At 37.3% G+C, this 22,416-nt stretch overlaps 1 protein-coding gene across 1 annotated transcript in view; it reads left to right on the forward strand.

Moving 5' to 3' along the window:
- Positions 1 to 22,416, forward strand: part of MYO5B (myosin VB) — a 582,592-nt gene that overhangs the window by 430,278 nt on the left and 129,898 nt on the right. The window contains exon 18 of the mRNA XM_044681604.1: positions 15,399 to 15,510. Within this exon, the coding sequence (XP_044537539.1) occupies positions 15,399 to 15,510 (112 nt within the window). The remainder of the gene's footprint in view (positions 1 to 15,398; positions 15,511 to 22,416) is intronic.

The following is a 22,416-nucleotide window of genomic DNA, read 5'->3' on the forward strand; positions in this document are numbered from 1 at the left end:
ATATATATATATATATAAAATAATATAGATCCTTGAGGTTAGAATTCTTGTTTTTGTCTGTTTTCTCAGTTCCTAACACCATGTGTGGCATGTACAAAGGGATTAGTAAGTGCTTATTGATGATCGGTATGGCTCCTACACAGGAAAGAAAGATGAACAGTCCTGAGGGAACTGGACATAAAATTAGATCTTCTGTTGATCCCATTCTGCTTTTGTGTCCTGGTTTAGGGGATGAATCTACATTGAATTCCTCTCAGGCTACTAGCACCACCCCAAGAAAATCATTTCAGTTGCACTAGGTCAGCTGAAAAGCTTAAGACACTTGTAAAGCCTATTTTGAGATGAGACAGCCTAAGGAATGGGTTGAATTCTTTTATTTTTTTCCTTTTGGGAATCAAAACTGTTCCCCACCCTCCTGTATCACTTCTACTGAAGTGCTTAGAGGCTTACCTAGTACTGTACAAATGGAGAAAGAAGCAGCAGCTAAGAAGGAAATAAGCACTCATCTAAAAGTGTGAGTGTGAATAAAATAGAGGTGACATTGTAGTCTAAAGTAAAAAATCATTGTACTAGAAGTTAGGATCTGCTGATTGTGTGACCTTGGGTAAGTCACTTTGCCCTGGACCTTAGTTTCCTCACCTGTAAAATTGAAGGAACTGAAAGAGGAATTTAAGTTCCTTTCAGTCCTAACACTCTGTGATCCTACTCTGAGTGTCTGTTGATTGAGTCATGTTGCCAAGGCAGATGGCAGGGCTTCTTGGCTGGGGAGCCTGAGCAAAAGAAGGGTTCTAGGGCAGACATTCCTTGCCGGTTTTTACAATGGAGCTCTTAGGTCCACCCTGAAATTAGTAAATGTCTGATGCCCAGTTTGAACTAGATAGAAGAGTAGCAGAACTCCAGGAGAATGCTGGCTGCCTGGTACCTCCTCTCCCATCCCAATCTCCACTCTACCTCTCTGGTTTTTAATTTTCCTCTCTCACCTCCTCATAAAATACTACTTTCTCTGAAGCTATGATTTAAAATAAAAATGTATCATTCAATTTGAAATACTCTTCAGTGGTTAAAAAATATGTTCATTATAATGTACATAAAGCATAATGATAAATGCACTGTCCTGAAACAGATACTAGTCTATCCATCAGCCTGTTTTCTTCCTCCGACTCTGAAGATGTCTCTTAACTGTAAAGTCATTTGTTTTTCTCTAGAGGGGCTTGTGGCTGTGGTCGTGGTTTGTCTAGGGACTATAAAACAAAGATGTACAATACCACCCTTAAAAAAAACATGCCCAGACACACACTTTTGAGAATGTACAAGATTTATATTTAAAATGTCATGATAAATCTCCATTCCTTCTTTCTTTTTCTCCTTCCTTCTGTCTCAATTCTGATAATTTCTTGATAAGGCTTCTCTGGTCCCCTAAATAGAAACTGGCTAAAAAGTTTAACATCATGGGACTAGAAGGGATTTTTAGTGGTTGTCAAGTCCATTCCCCTGCCTTCAGACAAGCTCTTACTGTACCCCCATAAATGAAGAATTTCTTGCCCTAGTTATATGAGAAGATCTTCTCCCTCTCTTGTTCCTAATTGTCCTTTCTCTAGAGGATTTTAATTTTTTCAGGAGCTTCTGCCTAATAATTGACTTGAATATTCTATCATTGCATTTTAACCAACATCTTATTAAGCATCAGCAGTGTATGGGACATAGTCTAATCACCCTGACCTCCATTGCCTACTCTGTAGAGAAAAAGGCCATTTGCCAAAAGTTGCTGAATATGGCCTGCCTAAAAAAGAAAAGACTTAAGGAATTCAAGATATTAATCCTCAAATACCTGAAAACTTGTCATGCGAAAGAAGAATTTAAATTGTTTTGTTTAGCCCTCGAGGACAAAAGTAGGAGCAGTGAGAGGAAATTCCAGGCATATGGATTTCTATTCAACATAAAGAAAAGTTATTTAACTGCATTTTTTTTTAAAAAGGAGGTTGGAGGTAAATGGGTTTCTCATCACTTTAGGTCTTCAAAGAGATAGTGTTATGGGTGTTACATTGAAGATCAATAAGTTGATTAAAATTTGACTAAAGTTTTAGCCATAATTCTAGAATAAGACCATGTTGCTAAAGAGATAGTTTATGAGCACTTAATGAGAAGTGGTGATTATTAAAGCCAGAATAGCCTAATAACAAGTCATGCCAGTCCAACCTTATTTCCTTTTTTGACAGGGTTATTGAATCAACAGCTTAGAGGAACTCTATAGACAAAGTACACCTCAATTTTATCAGGTCATTTGAAAGAATTTCTTTTACTATCTTTGTGGATGTGGGGTGAGGATGGGGAAACTATATTGTTTTTGTATTCATACCCCTACTATTTGGTACATTATCTGGTAAACAAGTGCTTACTCAATATATTTGTCATTTGTTCATTCATTCCTAAACAAAATGGAGAACATGGGGTAACTATATCCTTTTAAGTATATTCTAAGATGATTGAATGACTAACCCCAAAGAGTGGTCACTAAGGGGGTTATATATGCCTTTAATATCATGCCTATTACAAATATCTTTTCCTAGGCATCTGTCCTTGGTGCTGTGCTATTGAATATTTTTGTCTGTGAATTGGATAAAGACATTAATAGAGGATTAGCATTTAAAAAGAAGCAAAAGTCCTGCTGTACTCTGCCATGGTCATAATTCATCTTGGACATTATCTTTAATTCCCCACCCCATTTTAGGAAAAACATTAATGTCAACAATGAGATGACCATATTAATGAAGGGACAGGGAACAATATAGAAATGGTAGTTCAAGGAACTGAGGATATGAAGAGACTTCTGAGGGACATGTGTCTAAATATTTGAAGAAGTGTTGTGAAGAAGAGAACTTCATTTGAATGGACCCAGAAACCAGAACTAGGAGCAATGAATGGAAATTGAAGGAAAGAATATTTATTCTTGATGTATGTAATCAGAGTCATCCCAAAGTAGAATGGGCTACTTCAGAGTCACATTTAAGGTCTTTAAGCAGAGCTTCTATGGATGACCACTTGTGAGAGAAATTGTAGAGGAGATATTTTCTCTAGGCCCAACTAATGGCTGCTAAAAATTAATCTAATCTGAGTCAGTGACATTCAGGAAGCAACAGTATTGAATGGCTAGAATTTCCCTGTTGTTCTTTCCTCACCTTTGAAGAGTTTTTTCTTTCTCTCCCCCTTTTTAAATTTCTTTTGCCGAAATAAGTCAAAGCACAGAAAAGCTTTATATTTAACTGTCTTCTTAGTCCTGAGATTTCCCACAGTGGCACCGAGCAGGGTCTGTGTGCACTGCTTCAGAGAGGTCTAAGGAATAAACAAAGAAGAAGAAGAGAAGCTAAGGGGGAAAGAGTGAGACAAGAAGAAGGGGGGAAGAGGGAAATATGGGGGAAAGCAATTCCTCATATAACCTTATCTACTCTTTTTGGGGAGACAGCTTGATATAATGGGAAGACTCCAGGTCATTGGAATTAGAATTGAATTCTTAGCATGATTCTGCTTGGTAGTCTGTATGACCTAGGGCAAATAATTCCTATCTCCAGGTCACAGTTTTCTTATCTGGAAAAATGAAAAGAACTAAAGCTAGATGATCTCTAAGGTTAACATCCAGAACTTATGTTCTTTGAGTCTATTAATATTATCTTGTCTGCTCTTTCACCCATTCAGAAGAATCTCATTTGATCAGCGGTGTGGTAGGGGTTGGTCTAAGTCAGGAGGAATGAATTTGAATTCTATTTCAGGTACTTATTAACTTTTTGATCATGGGTAAGTCTTTTAACCTCTCAGTTGGTTTTCTCTCTCATCATGTCATTAATCTAATAATAATTATGTTCTCCGCTCCACAAGGCTTTTATGAGTAAAATTCTCAGTAAGCCTCAAAGGATATGGAAATTGTCTTAAGAACCCTCTAATCCTTATTTTAAAATTTTATTGATGCTTTTTTTTAATACCATAGGATTTCCCAATAAACTAACTCTTTTAACATCAACAACCAACCAACAAAATGCTCACATTTCACATACTATGAACCTTCTGCTTAAGTATTTCCCCACCTTACCATGAGGAGGGGAATACAATTCCTCAGCAGTTCTCAGGGTCCAAGATCTGCAGTTGATCTGAGAGTTTAATTGCCATTTAGTGTTTAGTTCATTTACATCATTGTTATTATTTTGTATACTGTTTTCCTGATTCTACATGCTTTACTTTACATTAGTTGGTAAAAGTTTTCCCTTATTAAATTCTGAATTACGTATTCATCCTTTCTTACAATATAGTAATATTCCATTATAGTCACATACCAGTTTTTTACTCCATCCCCCAGTTCACGGATACCCATTTTCTCTCCAATTTTTTGCTATCTCAAAGAGTGTTTCTATGAATAACTTCCTTTTGGCTTCCTCAAGAGAATAGTTGCTGGGGACAGCTATGTGGCTCAGTGGATTGAGAGTCATGCCTATAAATGGGAGATCCTAGGTTCATATCTGACCTCAGATACTTCCTAGCTGTATAACCCTGGGCAAATCTCTTAACCTCCATTACCTAGCCCTAACTACTCTTCTGCCTTGGAACCAATACACAGTATTGATCTGAAGACAGAAAGTGAGGGTAGGTTTTTTTTTTTTAGTACAGTTGGTCAAAATATTGAAATGCACTAGTGATTTATCTCCCATAATTCCAAAATTTCTTATAGAATATCTGGAGTAATTCACAACTCCATTCAGTGGTATATTAGCATGTACCTATCTTCTTACAGTCTCTGTACCAATTTGTCAGCAGTCCTCTGGATATTCTACAAAGTGACAGATGGTCCAGACTGTTTAAGTCTACTCCATCTGTTAGTCAGTCATATGCCTGCCAAGCAGGGTGAGGGGCAAGACATGTGTTATGTACTAGAGGTCACTGGATCACTTAAGGGAAGAATCCTATCACCTCTACCTACCTTAGAGATTAGTCCCAGTATCGTATTGAAATCAGGCACTACCTGTTGAAAGCTAAATGATCAGACTGTATAATTTCACCCTTTGAAATTCTGTCTAGTATCTGTCCTGCTTGATGGAGGTGAATATTCATAAAATTAGTATCTATATAGCTGGTATTGACCTTAGAGATAATCCAATCCAACTCTCTCCTTTTTTAAAACTTGATCAATTGTCCTTTATTTTAATTTAATTTTATTTTAGGTATGCCTTCTCACACTCCATCCCTACCACAAATGAGACCAAAAAATTAAATTTCATTTAAGAAATGTTTAGTTAGGCTGTGTAACCATTAAACAAGTTAAGTCCATTTGCCTAGCCTTCGCCCTTCTATCTTAGTTACTTAGTTACTAAGGCAAAAAGTAACGGTTTTAAACAAATGTATAGTTAGGCAAAATTTCACATTGGTCAGGTCCAAAAATAAAATAAAATATGCCTCTCTGCACTCTGAAGCCTTTAAGATTATTAGTCATAGCATTGTTCAAAATTCCCAAATCTTTCAAAGTTGTTTGTCTTTACAAATTGTTATTATATAAATTGATTTGGATCTGCTCACTTTACTTTGCATCACTTAATATGAGTCTTCCCAGGTTTCTCTTGAATGATCCCCTTCATGTCATGGCAAAATAGTATTCCTTCATATTCACATGCCATAGCTTATTTGGCCATTCTCCCAGCTTTTGGGTACCCATCAGTTTCTAATTCTTGGCCACTGCAAAATGAGCTCTCTAAATATTTTTGTAAAAATGGTTTCTTTTCTTCTTTCTTTTATCTCTTTAGGGTATGGTCCTTTAGTAGTAATGTCTCTGGGTCAAAGGATATGCACAATTTAATAGCTTTGGGGGCATTATTCCAAATTGTTTTTCATATTGGCTGGACTAGTTCACAGTGGTACCAACAGTGTGTTAATGTAGCTATTTTCCCATAATTCTTCCAATACTTCTCATTTTCCTTTTTTTTTTTTTTTCATTTTTGCTACTCTGATGTGCATTTCTCTAATTATTCATGATTTAGAGCAGTTTTTCAGATGACTATTGACAGCTTAATTTCTTCTTCTGGAAATTATTTATTCATATCCTTTACCATTTGTCAATTGAGAAAGAGCTTTTATCTTATAAATATGAATCAATTCTCTTTTTAACATAGAAATGAGACCTTATCAGAGGACTTTGCTACAAAAGGTGTTTTCCTTAATTTCCTGTTTTTCTTCTCTCTTTAGATGCATTGATTTTGTTTATGCAAAAACTTTATTTTATGTAACTAAGATAGAAGGATGAAGGCTAGGCAAATGGACTTAACTTGTTTAAGGGTTACACAGCCTAACTAAACATTTTTAAATGAAATTTAAAAACTGTCCATTTTACCTTTTATGAACCTTTCTATCTCGTTTCATTATAAAATCTTCATCTATCCATAGATATGACTTGTAATTTCTTCCATGTACCTCTAATTTATTTGTGATGTTAGCACTGGTCTTGTATACGGTGTAAGATGTTGATCTTTACCTATTTTCTGCCAGACTGCCTAACTTATTCCTTTTACAAATTAAGAAATCCAAGCTTAAATCAAGTTTGGAATAATTCAACCAAAATAACCCAGAGGATCAGTGGTGGAGGCAACTTATCTCCAAACATATATCTCCTAGGAATTTCTCAGATCTTTAGATGATTTACTGTACAGATGGCAAATTCAGGTTTGGTAAAGGATAAAAATGAAATCAATACAAGATTGTCCCTGGAGTGCTAAACTTTCTTCCTTATGAGCAGCACCTATGTTCATCTTTTTGGAGACCTTCAGAGTTCTTGACATTGGTGCTGTTTTCCTGTTAGAGCACAATGTCTAATGAGCTCTATAGCCTGGTAGATTGGTGCCTCTCTTCCATTATTGCCTCTCTGTTGCTAGGAGCAATGGGCACCACTGTTTCCAGAATTCTTTGATATCTGGCTCAGCTCCCAGCTCACCTAGGCTGTTCAGGCAGCTTCAGCCAACTGCCATTTGGCAAATGGAATTGGCTGTCATTGGCTCAGTTGATTGGTTTTCCAAACATTAAAAACATAATTGGAATGTCACAGGTGTTTCCCCATTTATAGACTTGTTCCCTTTCATGTGCATTTAATATCATCATGGAACCTCATAGGATTATACATTTATAGTTGGAAGAGACATTAAAGTATATCTAGTCCAACCTCCCATTTTACTGAGGAACATGATAAAGCTCAGATGTGACCAGGCTGATATAAATAGTAAGTGTCAGAGGTAAAATTTGAACTCATTTCTAAATGGCTATAAGACTAGCATTTTAACTATTCTACCATATGGTCTCAATAGTGACCATATATCTATATTAGGTTAGTTATAGGGGGCTTTGGTATTATTGGGGAACAGTGGCATACTTTAAGGAAAACAATGTTAAATCCCTTTCCAGTTCCCACTTCCTTATTCTCTTAGACTATCTCAAACTTCAGTGGAAATATTCTTTAACTTTTTGGTTAGGAAATAGCTCCAGACTCTGGCTCTGTTCATCCAAGCCCCACATAAATAATCCAAAGCAAGAGTATTTCAGCAGACCTACCAAGGATAAAGGAAAACTTTTGAACTAGGAGTACTAGCATGATTTTAAATGTCCCATGACTGAACAGAAGGAAACCAGAAGGAAACACAGATAAGCAGGACATCTTTGAAAGTTACATATTGAATTATTTATAAACTTAAAAGTAAAAGCAAGCTATACATAATAGATTCACAGTTGTCCTCTCTTTTCTGTTTGCTTTGTATATGGAAATGCTCTTTTATTTGGTATTTGTTAAGTTGAAAAAAAGAAAAAGAGAAAAAGAAAGTCTGTAGGCTGTAGTCAAGACTTAGAAAAAATAGAACATTTGTCAAAGGAATGTTTAATATCCAATGTGATAAAAGGGTGGTTACATGATGAATTAAATAATTGATCAGGATGTAGTGAACACATTGATATTTGATATTTACAAATTGTGCAAAACAAGTGATTTCATCAAAAGAATGGCATGTGGCATGTTAAGTTTGTTAAAGATATTTTTAAAATATACCTTAGCCTTTTATGAAGTCTGAAAAATTACTTCAGTGGGTCACTGCCAAACCTGAAGGGCTTTTTGAGAAACTCTATCTTTATTTATTTTTCTTTTTTCTTTTTCTTTTTTAGAAAAATTTTCCCCATGGTTACATGATTCATGTTCTTGCTCTCTCTCTCCCAACCCCCCACCCACAGCCAATGTGCATTTCTACTCCTTTCTTGCTGTGTCATTGATCAAGACTATTTCCATATTTTTTTAAATAATTTTTTATTTTTAGAAAAATTTTCCATGTTTTTACTTTCCCTTTTACCCCCTCAACCCCCTGCCCCCCTCCACTGTAGCCAATTCAAATTTCCACTGGTTTTATTATGTGTCAAGACTTATTTACACCTTATTGATAGTTACATGGGTGTGGTCTTTCAGTTCTTCATCCCCAATCATGTCCTCATCAACCCAAGTGTCCAAGCAGTTGTTTTTCTTCTGTGTTTCTACTCCTGTAGTTCTTCCTCTGAATGGGGATAAATTAGAAGCCTTTCCAATAAGATCAGGTGTGAAACAAGGATGCCCCGTTATCACCTCTTTTATTTAACATTGTACTAGAAACACTAGCAGTAGCAATTAGAGAAGAAAAAGAAATTGAAGGTATTAAAATAGGCAACGAGGAGACTAAGCTATCACTCTTTGCAGATGATATGATGGTCTACTTAAAAAATCCTAGAGATCAACTAAAAAGCTAGTATAAATAATCAACAACTTTAGCAAAGTTGCGGGATACAAAATAAATGCACATAAATCATCAGCATTTCTATATATTTCCAACACATCACAGCAGCAAGAGATAGAAAGAGAAACACCATTTAAAATTACCCTAGACAATATAAAATACTTAGGAATCTATCTACCAAAACAAATACAGGAATTATATGGACATAACTACAAAACACTTTCCAAAAAAGTAAAACTAGATCTAAACAATTGGAAAAACATTGAGTGCTCATGGGTAGGACGAGCTAACATAATAAAAATGACCATTCTACCCAAATTAATTTACTTATTTAGTGCCATACCTATCAAACTACCAAAAACCTTTTTTACTATATTAGAAAAAACTATAACAAAGTTCATTTGGAAGAACAAAAGATCAAGAATATCAAGGGAAATAATGAAAAAAAAAAACGTGAAGGAAGGTAGCTTAGCAGTACCATATATTAAGCTATACTATAAAGCAGTGGTCATCAAAACAACATGGTACTGGCTAAGAGATAGAAGGGAGGATCAGTGGAATAGACTTGGGGTAAGTGATGTCAGCAAGACAGTGTATGGTAAATTATTTCCATATTATTGATAATTGTTCTAGAGTGGTCATTAAGAGTCTACATCCTAATTGTGTCCGCATCAACCCATGTGTTCAAGCAGTTGTTTTTCTTCTGTGTTTCTACTCCTGTAGTTCTTCCTCTGAATGTGGGTAGCGTTCTTTTCCATAAGTCCCTCAGAATTGTCCTGGGTCATTGCATTGCTGCTAGTACAGAAGTCCATTACATTCGATTTTACCACAGTGTATCAATCTCTGTGTACAATGTTCTCCTGACTCTGCTCCTTCCAGTCTGCATCAATTCCTGGAGGTCATTCCAGTTCACATGGAATTCCTCCAATTTATTATTCCTTTGAACACAGTAGTATTCCATCACCAGCATATATCACAGTTTGTTCAGCAATTCCCCAATTGAAGGGCATTCTCTCAAGAAACTCTATCTTTAAAAAAAAATCCACTTTTTACCTCTTCCTTTGAAAAGACCTCTTGACTTAAAAACAAGTAATCCCTTGAACTTCATCATTGAAAACAAATGTAAATGAATGGTTTCCCCCCTCCCCCAAATCTAGCTTTCATAGATTTCTCTACAGGTTTCATATCCCTGAGGCTGTCAAAAAAAAACATAATTGGTACAGGGTCACCATAAGCCAATTGTCTTTGATCTTATTTTAATATTCCTTCCAACAGTGCAAATAGCTCTCCATCTTTGCCCTTCTGTTCTGTTCAACTTTTGCCCTAGAAGTAGCTAGGCAGAGTAGCAGATAGAGCAATGGACCTGGAGTCAGGAAGATTTTAATTCAGATTCAGCCCCAGGCATTTACTAGCTGTATAATCTGGGACAAATCACCTGACTTGTATCAGTCTGTTTCCTCAACTATAAAATGGGAATAATAACAACATCTACCCCACAGTTTGTTGTGTTGTTTGTTGTGAGACTCAAATGAGATAATTTTTGTAAAGTGCTTAGTACAGTGCCTGGCAGATAGTAGGTGCTATAAAAATTTTTATTCCCTTGTTCTCCAAAAAATATACCACTGGGGCATCAACCCATTGTGTTAGAAAGTTTGCTTTCATTCTCTTTACAATGCAAGCATACCAATGGAGTACATAGTTTTCTATTGACTATTCCTCAGCCTTGCAACATGATTTTTTTTCCTCATCATATATATATATATATATATATATATATCTCTGATGACATCCTTCACATCTCTTTTCCCTCACAAAATTCTTCATTGTTACATCTTGCAGCCTGCTCATATCCACTGTGCATTTAAGATTACATTACATTACATTAAAATTACATTAGCACAGGGGGCAGCTGGGTAGCTCAGTGGATTGAGAGCCAGGCCTAGAGACGGGAGGTCCTAGGTTCAAATCTGGCCTCAGATACTTCCCAGCTGTGTGACCCTGGGCAAGTCACTTGACCTCCATTGCCTACCCTTACCACTCTTCCACCTATAAGTCAGTACACAGAAGTTAAGGGTTTAAAATATAAAAAAAAATTAAAATTAAAAAAAAATTACATTAGCATTCCAATTAAGATCAGGGATTCTTAGTCTGGAATCTCCAGTCCTTTCAGGTGATTCTTGAATGTGGATTGGAAAAGAACCCTATATCTTTATTTTCACTAACCTTTTGGCATTTGCTTCAGTTATTTAAAAACATCATTCTAAAGCTGGGCTTATAGGCTTCGCCAGACTGCCCAAAAGGTTCAAAGTATAAAAGATGTTAAGAATTTTTGCTTTTAGATGATCCTTGACCCCACTACCTTGGAAAGAGTATCAGTCTATGACTGGAAACAATATAACTTCACTGAAAGAGTATTGGTGTTAAAAAGATGGACTTTTGTTTCAGAGATAAGGTTGACAAAAGCCATGAAATCCATCTTAAGGTCATGAGATCCTCTTGTAATGTTGTTTTAAAGCCCCTTGTCCATTTGCAACATTTATAACATTGGTTTGGTAGACTATAGTACCCGCTATAAAACTGTTTCACCTAATGTGTCTTCAAAAGCTCCAATTCTTAGTTCTACTCTTGTCCTCTGACGATATAAGTAGTTTGTTTGTAGAGTGGACTGGATTCCACACAGATTGGAAAACTTTAATTTGTTGCTCTGAGGCCCAAAAGTCCTAGTGGGGGATTAAGGGTGGGGTCAGTGAGATCACAAAATTATACGTTTAAAATTTGAAAGAATATACATAGACATGCAAGGTAGAAATACTATCCTGGAACCGTGGTACCTAGGAGACTATAGGAGAAAAAGGAGGATGCATTGAAAAATAGTCTGGAAAGAATTCAGTTACATTTGCATGCTTTAAAAGCAAAATGTATCCCTGAGTTTCAGGAGCCTATCAACTCTAGCCTGCCATCCCTAAAGAATTCAGTATTGAGTCACTCAGGTCCCAGGTCAGGGCTTAGAAATCCTCTAGACATTTAACAGATATGCCTGGCATAATTAAAGTGGCATTTGAGTGAGCTAAGGACCCATGCTGTTTTCTATTGAAAAGTCTTCTGTTTCTGACGTAACTCAGTTCCATAAGTCAATAACTCAGTGAGGTAGTTTTGAAATCTGGTCACAGCTTATCAGAGTGGTAAGCGGTGGTTACTGTTTATTTTGGGTGTCCTACTTAACGGGCAATCAGTGCCATTTCCCAGGCAGGTACTATTTGGGTTCCCTGGTTAATTCCTATCATCTTCACAGTCCTCCCAGTTCAGGTTATCCTAAGTCTCCAAAAAATTCCCACTCAGGTCCAGGAAATCATTCATCGTACATGTATTAAGTTCCTAATATATGCCAAGCACCAAGATAAATGCTAAGACTATAAGACTATAAAGATGAAAACAAAATGTCTCTTGCCTTCAGAAAAATATATACCAATAGCAAATCACATCAGAGCCATGCTAGGCAAAGGGTAAATTCAGTTTAAATTTGGTCAACTTAATTTATCAAGAGTTCTTGTTTTCATGCTTTAAGGACCCCAGTTTCATGAGTGTAAGTGTTCCCTCTCCTGGTATATAGTGCATAGCCCCTCCCTATTTAGTAGATGTTTGTAAAAATTCATCTACCAGTAACTGTCCTTCTAGTAATTGAACTTTTTCAGTTTTTTGAGATCTTTTTCTTACAGGAAAGTTATATAATCCATTCCCAGGACCACCCCTAAAACCATTGCTAGTTTGGTATTTAGTCTACCAAATTGTGCCATTCACTAGGAAAACCTTTAGACCCCTGAATAATCCCTGTGCCAGTATAGTAAATCGACAAAAGATCCTTACTGATCAAAAAGTAAAGGGACTTTGGGGAATTTCATCTCCATTCTCATCCTTAGGAACTGAGCTAAAGGTTAAGGGACCCTACCAAATGTGGAAATGTATTTTTATACTGCCCTAATCAGTGAATGAATAAATAAATAAAAACATTTATTAAGCACTTATGATATGCTAAATGTTGTGGTAAGTTCTGGAGGCACAAATACAAAAATAAGATAGTCCCTGCCCTCAAAGAGCTAACATTCTAATGGGGAGAAACATTACATAAAGGAAGCATGATGGCTAATCCAAGAAGGGTTGTTTTGATTTGGGAAGTCACAGGGATCATTAGTGGAGCCATGGTATCTTTTCCAGAGACAATGGTAGTATTAATTTAAATAGTGTACATAGAGTAGATGTCAAGGAGATGGACCAGGTAGATGGTGGAATGAGATGGGAAGCATGGTCTGGGGCTGACTAGTTATAATGAGTCGTATATATCTGTACTTACTAACTCACCCGACAAATAAGGCAGTGATTTAAAAACTGAGATTAAGTCACTCAGGGAATAGTGTTAGGAGATCTCGTGGTCTACATAAAGCCAAGGCAGAATGGATAGCCAGGGTAGAAAATTATATGAGATGGAGTCTGGAGATTTCCTTTCTCTCCTTTTACCTTCTGGAGAAGTGAAATATATTCAGGAAACGTCTTTTACTTTGGTAGATTAAGTAGTTGCTTCCCTATGCCATATGATCTAAAGTCCTCTAAACAATTTCCCAGCCCTGAAGTATTTATCACCATCCATTAATTAGAGATTGAACTTGACACACAACTCACTGAAACCTCATGAATGAGGAACTGACATGATGAAGATTATACTTGAGAAAGATTATTTTGGCAGCTGTGCAAAGAATAAATTGGAGTAGGGGAGCTGGAATTCTCTCTTGCAATTAGAAGAGAGGGCCTCAATGAGGCAGAGATAAGGAGAGAGAATGTACTAGGAAAGGAGAGAGAAGAAAGGCCCAGCATGACTGGATTGAAGACTGCAGACAGATTTCTAATATCCCATAGGCTGGAAAGATTGGGACCAGGTCATAAAGGGCTTTAAAAGCTAAATAGAGGAGTTTATAAGGTTATTCTAGAGGTAATAGGCAACCCCATCACAGTTGTTGGAGTAGAGAAATTGCAAGATCAGATCAGCACTTAAGGAAAATTACTTTGGAAGCAGTGTGTAGGATGGACCAGAATGGTGGAAGACTTTAGCACAAGAAAACAAAATAGGAAGCTATTGCAAGAATTTAGCTGAGATGTGGTGGAGGTCCTGAACTAAGGTTGTAGCTGTGTGGAGAGAAGAGGACAGATTGAGAATGGACAAGTGACAAAAATCGCCCACTGATTGGATATAATAGGCTAAAAGAAAGTAGAGTCCAAGTTAATGCTGAAGTTATGGGCATAGAATACTAAAAGAATGGTAGTGTTCAAAACAAATATGGATCTTGAAGAGGGGAGAATTTGTAGGGGAAAATAATGACTTCAGTTTGAGACATCTTAAGATGAAGATGTTTCTCTCTGGTGCCTACAGTTTGAAAGATCCAATAGGCAATTGGTGATACAGGGCTAAACTAAGATATCAGGACTAGATAGATTGATAAATAGAAAAGTAAACTGATTGGTCTGTGCATCATGTGCTTAGAGATGAACATAGAAAGTGATAGTTAAAGCCATGGGAGTTGATGATGTTACCAACATAGAATGTGGATGGAGAGGAAGAAATGAAAAGAGAAGAGCGTTCAGGAGAGAAGACCTAGGACAGGGGCATTGGGAGTGTGTACAGTTAGAGGGCATGATACAGATAATGAGCCAGTCATGGAGCCTGAGAAAGAGCAGTCAGACAGGAGGAGAAGCAGAAGAGGGAAATGAAAGTCTTCTATCCCCTTCATATTACATTCATTCTGTTCAATTAATAAATAGATACCTCCCCAAAGAGAAAGCTTTTCAGAAATCCCTAGTTCATAGCTCTGTATCTTTCACACTTTTGTAAGGTCTCTTTTGAGAACCAGAATGATGCAATTGTGAAAGAAAGGGCGTATGATTTGATCTCTTAATGTACTGACCTCTGAAAAGTAAATACATTGCATTTATCCCCAAGGAATATGGTCCTAGTTCATCCACAGCCTTCACATGATGGAAAACCTAGGATATAAAGGTTTTACCTGAAGATCATAGAGGTGAGCAGTGGAAAGGTTATGGAGTCAGCCAGACACATTGAAGCAGACTCATAACACCCAGCTGGATGGCCTTAAAAAGACCAGAAGTCAGATTTAGAGAGAAGGATGCTAAGGATGTCATTGTTGATTCCTCAAGAAGATAACTGAGGGACATTTAAGTCATGGGCAGGCCCAGAGCAGTGGGTCAAATGTCTGGCTAAGAACTCCTAGGGAGTAATTGACCTTGCTGAACGCTGCTGTGTTTCGAAGAGCCGATTCAAGCCCTTCACGATCAATATAACCTAACGGAAAGTGTGCTGATCTTAGAAGACCTGGGTTTGAATTTTAACTCTGACACTTGAATGGCATTAAACAACTTAATTTGGCCTTTCTAAGCCTCAATTTTCTCATCTATTAAATGGGAATGATGATACTTGTACTACCTACCTCACAGAGTTTTTCCTAAGGCAAAAAAAAAATCATAAACTTTGAAGTGCTATAGAAATGTGAGTTCTTTAAAGGTTCCTAGCAACCATTCAAAGTTTGACAGACACTGTGACTAATGCTGATTTTACTTTCTCTCTAGGTGGACCTATCATGACTTCTTCAACAGATACAGAGTGCTCATTAAAAAGAGGGAGCTCTCTAACACTGACAAAAAGGCCATCTGTAAAAATGTCCTGGAGAACCTCATCAAGGTGAGCTTAGGAACAATGGCTTAAGCCCGATCCAAGAAGCATTTGTTAAGTATCTACTAGATGCAAGGCACTGTGCTTAGTGATATAAAACACAAATTACACAAAAATAGTCTGTTTTCAAGGAGTTTATAAGGGGTGAGATGTGGGTAGGGTGTAGGATTGTCATTGGGAGGATGCCACGCAAATAAGTAAGTCTATAGAGGATATTTGGAAGGGAGAGAAAACTAACAATGAGGAAGGTGTAAAAAGGCTTCCTAAAGTAGATGGCACATGAGTTTATTGAAACTAGCTATTGGAAAGAACTGTGGGAGTAGAAACACAGAAGAAAAGCAAATGACCAATAATGATTAAGTGGATATATGATTGGAGGTCTTGGTTTTAAAAGATTGCTCTATTACAAAAATGAATAATATGGAAATAGGTATAAGTGAAAGAAAAAAAAGAAACTAGCTATTGGAGGAATAAGTGAGGAGAAAGTATATTCCAGGAATAGGACTCAGCCTGTGCAAAAGGTATAGCAGCAGCAGAAGGAGTATCAAGTTCAGGGAACAGAAGATAGGTCAGGTAGCTGGAACATAGAGTATATTAAGGGGAGTAATGTAAAATAAGTCTGAAGAAGTAAGTTGGAACCACATTATGAAGAGCCTTACAATCCAACCTGTTGGCTGTATATTTTATTCTGGAGGCAATAGAGAGACTCTGAAATCTTGGGAATGAGGGAATGACATGGACAGGATAATGCTTTAGGAAGAGGGGAAACTGGAAGCCAGTAGTCCAGTTAGAAGATTATTTCAATAATTTGAACAAGAAGTGCTAGTCTTTTTTTTTAACTGTTATTATTAAAATCCTTACCTTTTGTCTTAGGATCAAGATGAAATAACAGTTCCAAAGCAGAAGAGCAGTAAGGGCTAGGCAACTGGGGTTTTATGACTTTTCAAGGGTCACACAACTAGAAAGTACCTGAGGTCAGATTTGAACCTAAGACTTCCTGTCTCTAGGCTTAATTCTCTATTCACTGAGCCACCGAGTCGTCCTGAAAAGTGAAATCTTAAACTTGGTTTTGTCTCAGTGTGTGTAGGTGTTGTGGAACTAGAACCAATAAAACTAGGTGACTGATTGCAAGTGGAAAGTGAGGGAAAGAACTGAAGATGTCTTGTCTTCAAGATTATTAACCTGAAAGACTAGGATTATGGCACTCTAAGCAGAACTAAAGAATTTTCAATTTAGGGCTGAGTTTAGGAGAGAAGATAATCAGTGCCATTATAGACATGTTGAGTTTAATAGCCCTATAGGATGTGTAGATGGAGATGCTTAGAAGGCAATTGATGATGTGTGATTAAGGCTGACTGTATAGATCTAGGAGTGATGAGTGCAGAGATGATGGTAATTCTCTCCTTCCTCACTTTTGTCTCCTGAATTCCCTGGCTTCCTTCTTCAGTTCTTAACTATATTGCAACATTCTGCAAAAAGCCTTTCCCAATATCCCTTAATGCTATTATCTCAGATATTATCTCCAATACCTGATCTCTTACCTTGTGTGTACATAGTCTGCATGTTGTTCCTCCATTAGCCTGTGAGCTACTTGAGAGTAGGAATTGTTTTTTGTTCCTTTGTTGTGGTTTTCTTTGGAGCCCTCAGAGCTTAACAGGGCCTGTGAGAGAGCAGATGATTGATAAAAGCTTATTGGCTTGATAACTGACCCCATGAAAACTGATGAGATCACTGAGGAGAAAGAAGACATGACTAGAACAGAGCCTTAGGGCATGCCTACCCCTAGATAGCTCTGTGATGCATTAAAATCTCAGTTAGATTCTCTGAGCCTGGGGTATGCTGAATTGAATTTTCTTGTCTGACTAAAGATTAAACAAATGGTCCCTTTTTGCTTTGATGATAAAAATTTTGGGTATGGGTGTGTTTTTTAAACCTTTACCTTCTGTCTTAGAATTAATACTGTGTATTGGTTTCAAGGCAGAAGAGTGGTAAGGGCTAGGCAATGGGGGTTAAGTGACTTGCCCAGGGTCACATAGCTAGGAAGTATCTGAGACCAAATTTGAACCCAGGACCTCCCATTTCTGGCCCTGGCTCTCAATCCACCAAACCACTGTAAAAAGGAAATTGGAAGAAACCATCTAAAAATGTATATATTTCTATGGACAAGGGAAATGTATCAAAACTACATTTCCCGTGATCCAACATGGTCCAACTGGTTTCCGTTTCCGACGTCTTGACGCAGGGGAGCGCTTAAATCTCCCGGGTTAGGAGGGAGTGCTCTCTTCTTTGGCGAGTAGGCGCTTGGCTAGGAGGCAGTATGGAGGCGGCAGTTTTGAATGCTTACAAGCGCGTGGTCTAATGATTTTATCTATCAACATGGCTTTAATTAAAATACTAATATATATTATTATACCAGCCTTTATCATTTTTAATTCTTACACCACCAAGCTGCCCCCTAAAAATGTTTCATTAATACATTAATTCACTTTTCTACCTCAGTATAGACTAGTGATGGCAAACCTATGGCACAGATGCCAAAGATGGCACACAGAGCACTCTCTGTGGGCACACTGCTGCCCTCCTTCACAACACCCCCTCCCAGAGTTCATTATTAGAAAGGCAGAGGAATTCCGGTGGAGCTGCTCCCTTCCCCCTCTCCATGTGCCTGATGACATTTTTTTTCACATACCCTGTCCCTCTGCCCAGCAGCCAATGGGAGCACACAGGAGGTAAGGTGGGAGGCTCACAGGAGACAGAGCTGGAAGGGAACAGAGTGCTCAGGCCACTCCCCTCCCCATCTCTACACTTGCTGAGGATATTCCTCACTACTTTACCTGCCCCTCTGCCCAGCAGTCCAATGGGAGTGTTTCCTCCCTCTCCTGTGTGGGATAAGGAGGATGGGGGTATGGCACTTGGTCTGGGGGGTGGGGTGGGGGCAAGGACCGACACTCTGCCTCTAAAAGGCTCACTATCACTGTTATAGACAATGTAGTCACAACCCATTTGTTAGCAAGTTAGATTCCCAGTCACGTGAACTATATGGAATAAGTGGGAAATGAATGGTCAGTGAATGAAGAAGATAAGAATTGTGGTGAATCACATGCACTTTACTCTGTAAAAAACTACCTTTAAGTCTCTACTCACTCAGCCATCTATGTAATATAGTCAATAGGTTAAAAGCAGGAAAGACAGATTTATACTAACAAGGAATGATGGCCAACAGTGGAAGGTGGAGACAGAAGTTCTATAAAAGTGTTTTTTAAAAACTATGAAAAGTTTTTAGTGCAAAGGCCATTTAGCAGAAGAACAAATAGTCCTTAAAGTGGCCCTGTGGGCATTTTTGTATAACAGCCTATTATCATAATTGATTTTCATACGATGGTTTTGATTCATTGGAAGAATCACTCCACAAGTATTTATTTTCATTGGATTCTAGGCAGTGGAAAAGAGGAAACTGTGATTCCTGCCCTTAGCTCTTGTTTTAATGGGGGAAGAGAGGAAACAGTACAGGAATTAAGGGGGGAAAGAAGGAAAGAAAAGAGGAACAGAGAGTGAAAGGGAATGAATAAGCATTTATTACATGCCAGGCACTATTCTAAGTGCTGAGGAGAAAAAGAAAAAGGAAAGGAGAGGGTTAAACTATGTTTAGCAAATTCTATATAGGAAGATAGATGATATTGTGCTTTTTAAAAAATACTTTTGATCCAAAGTCATTAAAACAAAAAATGTATTGGTGTTTAAAGAGCAATGCTTCCGTTATCTAGAAATTTCATTAATATGGAATCCTTCATTCTCCACAGATACCAAATACATCAGGGCCTCATGGTAACTTGAAGAGAATGTAATCTTTCTTTAATGGTGGGATTTATAGGGTTTCAAGTCTATCATTTTGAACATCAATTTATTATTGTCCAGAATTATAGATATAGACGGTTTAGGAGATATGGATTGATCCCATGACAAAGCTTGGAAATTGTTTTTTTAATACATCCTTATTACCTTATTTGAGAAGTACTATGGCATAATGAATACAAAGGCCAGCTTAGGAGTCACAAAAATCTGAGTTTTAAGTCCTTTTGTCCAACACATACTGACTGGCCTTCTGACTGAAAATCATTTAACCTCCCAGTGCCCCCATTTGTGGGCTTTTAGACCATAAATTATAGAATAAACTGTCTTTCTGAGTTGGAGAAAGGAGATCCCTTGCTAGGTCTCCCCCATGTTTAAAGAGACACAGACAAAATAATTAACTCAGGACTTTCTACCAACACTCCACCCACTCCAAACCAGTCCCCACCAATCTGAAACATTTTCACCTCTGACTAAATCTGAGTTATCCTTCAAAACCCAGCTCAATTGTTAATTTCTCCATGAAGGTTTCCCTGATCAACCAAACCAGGAGCGTTTGCCTCTTTCCATCTTTACATTCGTATAGCACTTAGTTTGTACCAGTCAAAGAGTACATGCACAGCTGTGTATTATCATTGGTGTATTTGACATATCACTGCTACTATATTACGACCTCATTAAGGATCATTTTAAATGCATTTTTCTGTCACCTAGAAGACCTAGCACAGTCTCTTGTACAGAGTATGAATGAACAAATGAATAGAGTTGTCTGAGATAACTACAACATAACATGACATTTTAGCCAAGCAGAGAAAAGTCACTGTGTCCCCAGTTGTATCCCATAGCCTATTCTTTCTCAGTAGGAAACTGAGGTTTTCAGAACTTGAATTCTATCATCCTTCATGTTATTTTTCTCCTTTATCCTTCCATAACCAGTTCTACTGCCTGCCTCAGCAGAGCCCTTCATCACTATGGGATAGCATCTGCCTGTTCCCTGTCTCCATCCCAACCTAAGCATTAAGCACATTATACCATGGAATGATTAGTAGAGAAATGGCAGTAAACATGATAGGTTGGCTGAATGGTAGACTCTTAATGGCCATATGCATTATAAAGCAACCCAGGAGCTGAAAGGAACCTTTTTAATTTATTCTCTCTTTCCTATTGAGAAAAAAAACCTACAATGAGTATTTATTAACCAAGTATGGCCTAAATTAGAGATTTTTGTGGAGGAGGGGACCTGGGGAGAAAGAGAAAATGGTACTTGGAAAATGTCCAAAATCCACTTTTTTTTTTACTTCTTTTCTAGCCTGAATTTTGGTTCATTCATTTATTCAACAAATATTTACTGAACATCTTCTTTGTACTAGACACCATAGTAGAACTGAAGATTTGTAGGGGAAACAGCATGGATTGCATAGGGGACTTGAAGAAAAATGTCTTCATTCAGATTTTGTCTAACAAACTTACTTTTTGTGTGACCTTGGACATCTCTGCCTCAGACACTTAATCTTTCCATGTCCATTTCCTCATCTGCAAATAGTGGTTTGGTCTCAGTGACTTTTAAAGGCCCTTCTGTAACTAAAGCTATGATCTGATTTTATGAGTATAATTAAGGAATTTGCAACTGGAGAAAATTAAATGTTCTGCTACAGAAACAATATATATTGTGAAGAAACTGCTTTCTTTATATCTTTGTTTTAAAATATAATCCAAAATATTCAAGATGGCAGATGTTACTTATTCAAATTTCAACTACTTATTGTGTATAGGGCAAAATACACTTTATAAATTAAACAGCAGGACCATAGTATAAGAGCGTCCTTTTTTTTTAAGCCTTATACCTGGGAGAAGTAAGTTCTAAATTCTTGTCTCTACTCAGTCATTTAGCTCTGTGATTTGGGATTTTTATATCATCTCTCTGGACCTCAGTTACTTCCTCTATAAATTAATTGAGTTAAACTAGACGATTGTTAATGTCCTTTCCAGCTCTGAAATCCTATGATTCTAGAGTAAACATCTCACAGAATAGCATGAGCCACCAAATAGGTGAGTCCCATAGCAAAGGCTGTAAGTTAGAGGAGTGGTTTCCCAGTAGGGTAAAGTCATCAAGCAAGGAAGACTTCATGGAAATTATGAAAATTCTTGTGGCAATTACATGAATTAATGACTAGTGCAGAAGTTTGGGATAGGTGGGTAATAGAAGATAAGATTGGAAAGGTAGTTATGGGGAAACCTGTAAAAAAAAACCACCCCGAGAAGTTTCTAAGATCCTTATCAACTCTGTCCAGTGAAATGATTGAGGTGAGATTCCTAATGGACTGAAATGGAAGGATTCCCTGCTCCCATCATGATTTCATTTGCATTTAGTTTAGTTCACCAAATATTTAGTGAATATGTGCCTCTTACCTGGAGCAGCTAGGTGATGCAATGGTGCTAAGCCTGATATCAAGAAGACTTGTCTTCCTGAATTTAAATTTGGTCTCAGACATTTATTAGTTATGTGATCTCAAGCAAATCACTTAAGCCCTGTTTTCCCTAGTTTCCTCATCTATAAAATGAGATTGAGAAAGAAATGGCAAACCACTCCAGAATCATTGCTAAGAAAACCCCAAATGGGGTCATGAAGAGTGAGCCATGACTGAACAACAATGGAGCTAGTATATTAAAAAAAAATGAAAAAAAAAAACCCGAAATCTTCCTCTCCAGGTCTCTCAGGATCAAAAAGCTATTCCCATTCTTCAGTGGAAACAAGCTAGTTAAATTGGAGCACATTTCTTTTTTTCCCCTTTTTCACCTTTCATGTCCGAATATGGATTATATATATACATATATGTCCTCCCTCAGGACAAGTGGGCAGGAATAAGGAGCAGGTGATTGGAAACATTAGAGTGAAAGAAAGAAGGAAAGAGAGAAAGAGAGAAAGAGAGAAAGAGAGAAAGAGAGAAAGAGAGAAAGAGAGAAAGAGAGAAAGAGAGAAAGAAAGAAAGAAAGAAAGAAAGAAAGAAAGAAAGAAAGAAAGAAAGAAAGAAAGAAAGAAAGAAAGAAAGAAAGAAAGAAAGAAAG

The sequence above is a fragment of the Gracilinanus agilis genome, chromosome 1, assembly GCF_016433145.1.
Source record: "Gracilinanus agilis isolate LMUSP501 chromosome 1, AgileGrace, whole genome shotgun sequence".
Lineage (NCBI taxonomy): Eukaryota > Metazoa > Chordata > Mammalia > Didelphimorphia > Didelphidae > Gracilinanus > Gracilinanus agilis.